The sequence below is a fragment of the Limanda limanda genome, chromosome 17 (genome assembly GCF_963576545.1).
Source record: "Limanda limanda chromosome 17, fLimLim1.1, whole genome shotgun sequence".
Classification (NCBI taxonomy): domain Eukaryota; kingdom Metazoa; phylum Chordata; class Actinopteri; order Pleuronectiformes; family Pleuronectidae; genus Limanda; species Limanda limanda.
The window spans coordinates 9296271-9302665 of NC_083652.1; the positions used below are offsets into that span (position 1 = coordinate 9296271).

The 6395-nt window shown below is 44.6% G+C and overlaps 1 protein-coding gene across 1 annotated transcript; it reads right to left on the minus strand.

Moving 5' to 3' along the window:
• Positions 1-415: 415 nt before the first annotated feature.
• LOC133023121 (ATP-dependent RNA helicase DHX58-like) lies at positions 416-6395 on the minus strand. The gene is made up of 12 exons (XM_061090070.1): positions 6309-6395; positions 5945-6135; positions 5640-5844; positions 4192-4382; positions 3621-3734; positions 3406-3538; positions 3135-3320; positions 2626-2876; positions 2228-2539; positions 1953-2143; positions 1751-1850; positions 416-1611 (listed from the first exon to the last, which is right to left on the minus strand). Exons 2-12 carry the CDS (start codon positions 6119-6121, stop codon positions 1426-1428), a joined length of 2046 nt encoding a protein of 681 aa, XP_060946053.1. The 5' UTR covers positions 6122-6135; positions 6309-6395; the 3' UTR covers positions 416-1425.

Genomic DNA, 6395 nt, shown 5'->3' on the forward strand with positions numbered 1-6395 from the left:
AGTCCTATCAAAATAAAACTTTGACTTAGATAAAAGAAGAAATGAAACGAATTCAAATAAAATGATATTAAACAAACGTCTAATCGCCTCCTTAGTTACTGAGTCGTGTGGTCGGCCTCGGAAGGTCTGATACAACTTGAGCAGTGAAGTTAAAAGAGAAAGATTTCTGTGGGTTAAGGGGTTTTGTTCTACCTGAAAGGTCCAGCCTCTTCAGGAAGTGGTCATGGGCCTCAGTTGGCTCTCAGCCAATGAGAATGTCAGGGTCCCGACCTTAGTGGGCGGGGATTCGACCTCAGTTGGCGTTTTAGAGTCACAGTGGGGGTCCCTGAAGGACACAGGAAATGCTCCCCTGCTGGGCGAGGCTCCAGGCTGTCTGAAGAATGTGTGGATGCAAAGCAGAAACCGGTCGGACTGGTTTCGGGGTGGCCAACAGGCCGCAGTTTTATTGCTCCCCTTTGTTTGGAGGTCAGATCTCAGGACTTCACCCCCAACATTAAAGTACAAATAGATACATTTACACAAGTAAAAGTAAAGTACCAAATTAACAGTTCTACCTGAGTAAAAGTAAGTAAGTTCTTCTTAAAAATATACTTGCAAAGTATTGAAAGTAAAAGTGCTTGCAGAGTGTAGCCTATTCCCTGATACCAAGGTCTAATACATTCTTATGGCTGAGTCTCTGTAGTGACTTCCTCCATTTCAGGTGTTCTTTTCTGCACCAGTGATGCAGGATTAGATAATTTATCCCCCTGTTGTTATTTTGATTACTGTTAGAAAATATATAAAAAAAACAAAACAACACATTGTAAAATGTTTTAGAGAAGAAATAATTGCTGATATATGTAGAGGAGTAAAAATGTAAAGTACCCAAAGATAAATCAACTCAAGTTAAGTACAGATACATGAAAACCGTACTTGAATACAGTAAAAAAGTAAATGTACCTTGTTTCATCCCACCACAGCAGACATGTTACTGCATCAAAAAATGATTTCCAATTAAAAGCATTTTTAAAAAGCTAAAACAGCGTTCATGATACACCGTCTTCATGACAACACGTCAAGCCGTGGTGATGGTTAAGCTTCGTCTTACTGTTGACTTCATGTTGTGCTTTTGTTTCTGCGCTTTAGTTAAAGCACGGAAAATAGACACAGAACCATGCAAAGCCACAGTGGGCCGTGGGCGTAAACAAAGCTGTCATGCTAATTTCAAGCATGATCGATGTGTAATGGGCTTTAGCACACTGCTGCTGCCTCATTGGCCCTGCAGCATAAATAAGTGCAGGCACGTGTGGAGCATTTTTTGGAGTGGCTTGTGTTCATGTATGAAGAATACCAAACTGCACAGTCTTGGTTTCTCTGAAATAGTTTCGACACACACAGACTGGAATAAAAATAAAGATAAAAACAAAGAGCTCTGTGGTTGGTTCCTCAGTCGAAGAGGTCAGGGAAGTTATCTTGGCAGTATTCTTCAAAGTTGAAGTTGTCCAAAGTGAAAGGGACATCCTTCCACTTCTTCTTAGTCGTCCTGCCATCAGGCGTCTGCAGGACAAAATGCTTAATGGCCAGATTGGGCAGCAGGGCGACACCCTTGTACTTCATCTCAAATCCCCATTGCTGTGAATTTACATAAGAATAACACTCAGATCCCGCCGTGCAATCAGCGCTAACATTAGCTCTATCAACAAGCTGCCTAGAGCAGGAACGTTTCAGTATCTGAGTCTCTAAACAATATTTGGCAGAAGGACCAACATACCTGGCTGCAGTTGCCGTTGTTGCAGCTGATAATCCGCCCAGGCTCCCAGTCCTCAAAACTCTTTGGGAGCATCAACTGCCCTCCAAATTTGTAGTGTTTCCTGAGAACAGAGACAAGATTAGAGCAGTGAAGATGTAGTGTAAAGACTGGGGCATGAATGTGCATATGGATGAACTCTCTTTCCCGAAGGAGTTCAACTCACTTAAAGGCCGGATTGACATTGACATGGTGCACATTGTCGATGAGTTTAATGTCGCTGACAGAGGCCACAGGCTTGAAACAGTTTCGACACAGGAGCTGGATACTGGAAGCGGTGTGGAGACTCCTCTTCTGCTTTTCACAGCTCTCTTTGATTCTACTTGTATTGACAGCTTCTGTCTGCTTCTTAGTTATCTGGAGCCAAATAAGAATGAAAGGTAAGAAAACACAGAGACCTGGGAGCACACAATAAGAATGAACAGAGGGCCACAGCCTCACCTTTCTGCGGAACTCGTGGGGGCTCATATCTTGGACCCGAGCGATGGCTTTCCCAGTCAGCTCCTCCAGATATTCGTTGGTGAGCTCTCTGCGCACCTCCCGCCCCCCTTTAGTGGCGACCACTGAATACTTGCTGTCTACCGCTCTGGCACGTCCGCTGGCCTGCTGCTGGGCGATCTCATTTGTAAGCAGGCCGTAGCGCACCACCAGGTTGCATTCAGGAATGTCGAGGCCCTCCTCAGCCACGCTGGTGGAGATGAGAAGGTTGAGAACGCCCTTTCGGAAATTGGAGATCGTGCCGGCCTGCTCGCTCTGCAAGGTGTAAGTGTAAGAAAAGCATGTTAGGTCACACCAAACATAAATTGGGACGATCTAAAGCTCATCATACATCAGCTCACCTGTGTCATGTAAGTGTTGCCGTTGCCAGCTCCGGTCAGGACGTCTGCCATGACGCCAGCTTTCTGTAAGGCTCTGTTGTCGAGGACCCAATCATGGAGGCAGTGGATGCTTTTACGTGTTTTGCTGAAGAGGATCCCCTTTGACTGCACACCCGAACCGAACTGTTTCAGCAGAACGCTCTCAAGTTTGGCCATCTTCGGGTTCTCGTAGCGAGGATCTCCTGCAAGTCTCCTCAAATCCGCCCGATTCGCTGCGTAACAAAAAAAGGAATAATTCAGTGACATCTAGTGGTGAAGTTGCATTATTGCATCTGATGCGTCTTAGAAGCGTGATCACATAGGATATGCAGATATCCAGAGGCTCTCACCTGGACATTTGCGTTCACACAAGCACCTCCTTTGGAGAAAGTGAAAAGAATCTCCTAAATTGAGGGAAAGTCTCAAAGCAGCTTTGGTTTGCGAACATGTATGTGAGATACATTCAGTAATGGAAATGTCTCTTTTTTCACCTTGGAAAACTCCCACCAGGAAGATGTCTGTTTTGTCGATTGCTGTGTTGGACTTAGAGATGTAGAACTCCTCCAGGCTGTGGTAAGCATCCATCATACGCAGGGTGTCGTTGATGAGCAGGGCATCGTTGTACTGTCTGAGGTGGACAGCACATTGTGCGAGCCGTCTGTTGTCCTCTCTCACCCCTACTCCATTCAAACATACAGATGACGTATGGGTGGCATTGACATTAAAACAGCCTTAAATTAGAGGACGAAAACGGACACATACCTCGCTGCTCTAAAATCACCACATCTGCCTCGTACTCCTGCGTGCCACACTCTCTCAGTGTGAAGTCTGCAGGTAAGTTCATGTGCTCTTCGATCCTCTGCATCATCCGCTTCAGATCATCCCCAAACGGGTCCTAAAAGAACAAAATATGGTTCAAATTGTTCAAATATGATAGAATCTCAATGGGGGAGTTTCCAAATGAGTTTTTTTTTTACCTCAGGTCTGTTCTCGACGATGTCAAATGTCTTGATGGGTCTCGGCACCTTCTTCTTCAACTCAGGGGCATAGTTCTTGGTTGAAACTATGGAGGAGTCCAGGTTGGCACAAATCTGAGACGGAGAGGGAGGAAGATTGTCAGGCAATTTTTAACGAACTGACCTTTTATATCAAGTATGAAAAATAATCTGCTTGACCAAAATTGAGTCTCAAAGATGGTTGACCTGAGAAGTCTAAAGGCCTCTGCAGGAATTATTTAAATAAGACATTTAATGTTTTGTGCTGGGAGTTTCCATCCTGTCTCTAGCATTGGGGATAAGACATTAAAACAAGTCTCTGTCCTCAAGAAGAATATTAAAATCCTGGCAAGACTTGTAATCTGCCCCCTCCCATTTGGTGAAACACTGGGATGTTCTGTGCTTAAAACTTTTTGGTTTGGCTGTTTGCGTGCACCTTGGACTAAAATCAAAGAGGGACCACTGGGACTCGTGCAGACGATTTTTCATCATTAAACATGTAGAAGAACAGAGATGTGGGACATCACACAGACATGACAAGAGAGACCCTGACCTGCAGGACGTGCTCCACGGCAGTCTCCAGGATCCTAGCGCCCCCCGTCCCTGGCGATGCAGTGAGACCCAGGATCTGCGGCAACGGATGCTCTCCCTTCAACTTTTTCTCCATGTAGAAACTCATGATCTGGTTGTAGACCGACTTCTTGTGGGTGTGGTGACACTCATCAACTATCAGTAGAGTGATATCTGCAGGGGAACCACAAAGACTCAGTTGATCGTGTCATTACAAAATCACAATCAAGGCTGTTGTCGTGTATTTTAGCTAATAACTCTTTTTAACATGGTTATAAACCACGATGACATGTTATCATCTTCAGTGTGTTGATTCTCAAATTCTCACACTTGTTAAACACTATGGAATGTATGCGTTAACCCTCTCCCCCAGAGAATACTCTTTGACCTTTACCATGAAGACGCCTCACACTACAAGATACTAAACATGCCCTTATTTAGGCTAAAGCCCTGTTGTGTGATGTCATGTTATCTCTAGTTTTGGGGTCCCACCTCCCACCTATAAAACTTCTTGCCCTGCAGGGAGAAGACAGACTTTCACCGTTTGGCTGTGTGATTTCTCCGAGTCTCTAGAGCTCGTCCTGACCTGTACTACTTTGTGTAATAAACATTATTATACTTGTGAGTTCATATCGATTTCCTTCATCATCGATTTCTACAACACAGCGACCTTTCGGCTGCCCAGAATATTGTTAGGGATTAAAAATTTTAGTTTCTCTCTGTGGCTGACAGAATTCCAACCAAATAAAGCTAGAGGTATTTTTAGCTAGATATTATGCCTTCATACAAATGATTTTAATAATTGTTGCTGCTTAGTGTTAATAATGAATCCTTCACTTGTTTTTCATTTCTCACTTCTGATATTAAAAGCGTAACTCCCTCAGATTCAACATCATATAGAGTTCCAGGAGCTGTCTGATAAAGTTCTCGAGGTCGGACAGAGAGACTTTGTTGACTTCATTTTGTGACATTGTTTGGTTTCGAGGATCCGAATGTTTACACAGTCAGGTTTGTTTTGATATAGCTGAAACATTATATTCTTTGCTTCGCTGGACAACAATTTTGCCCCACATTGCATCTGCTGGTTGAAGGACTTTCCTGACGTGAACAGGCTACCTAGCAACTATATTGCATTGGGAGTGTCTCCCTGTTCTACTTCCGTATTCCAAATGCCAGGAGGATGGATTACGCCTGAGCACTTCTGAGGAGGAGGAACGAAGAACTACTACTATAAAATAGACAGAAGCCGGATGTTCAGGGCGCTCTGATACAACTAATGTACTGGAAGCCCATTGCTTTGCCGTAACCTGTTCATTGCTTTTCTAAATAAATTCTTGATTGACCAAACCGAGTTCGGCTCGTCTTCTCTTAAAGGATAAAAGAACACGCTTTTAACAATATACATCACTGTTAAAACTAACTTTCACTGACCCGAGAGCTCAACATGTTTGGTTTCCTCGCTGTTGGTCAGAGAGTTGTACAAGATCTGTGCTGTGCAGATGACCACGTCCGAGTCCTGCACCACTTTTCCGAAGAGGTCCTTCAACTCGCTCTCTCCACTCACTGGCACCAGGCGGTAGTCACAGCCCAGATGAGGCTTGAACTCTTTGGTGTAATGTTGGTCTACAAGGTGAACCTGCAGCACACAATACATAAAACCCCACTGTATTTGATCTGCCTCTCGCCACACTGGTTGAAAGAAGCTGTGTTCATCTTGTCTGGTGCATTCTGGGTACCTTGTTGACCAGGACCACCACCTTGGCGTTCTGTGTGGTTTCCAGGTGTCTCTTGGCCACGTACACAGCGGCTCGCGTCTTTCCGCCTCCAGTCGGCAGCCAGATGATCACGTTCTCTCCCTGAAGAGCCCTTTCCACCACTTCCTGCTGGTATGAATACAGTCCGAACTCTGCCATCTTCAACTTTACTCCTGTTTGACAACACATCGGAATCCTACAATCATCACCAAAGTACTGCAGGGAAGCAATTAACACCGGATTATACATTGACAGTTTTTTGAACACAGACACCACACAGTCAAAATAAAAGCCACTAATTAATCTATCATCTGCTGGAAAAGAAGCTGGATTAATATGTACTCACCAGTCAGCTGTGAAGAGGTGTGTGGTGTTCCCAGCTTCTCCTGGTCCCCTATCCCCACACACTGGAGGCGGTGGGGCTTTTATACTT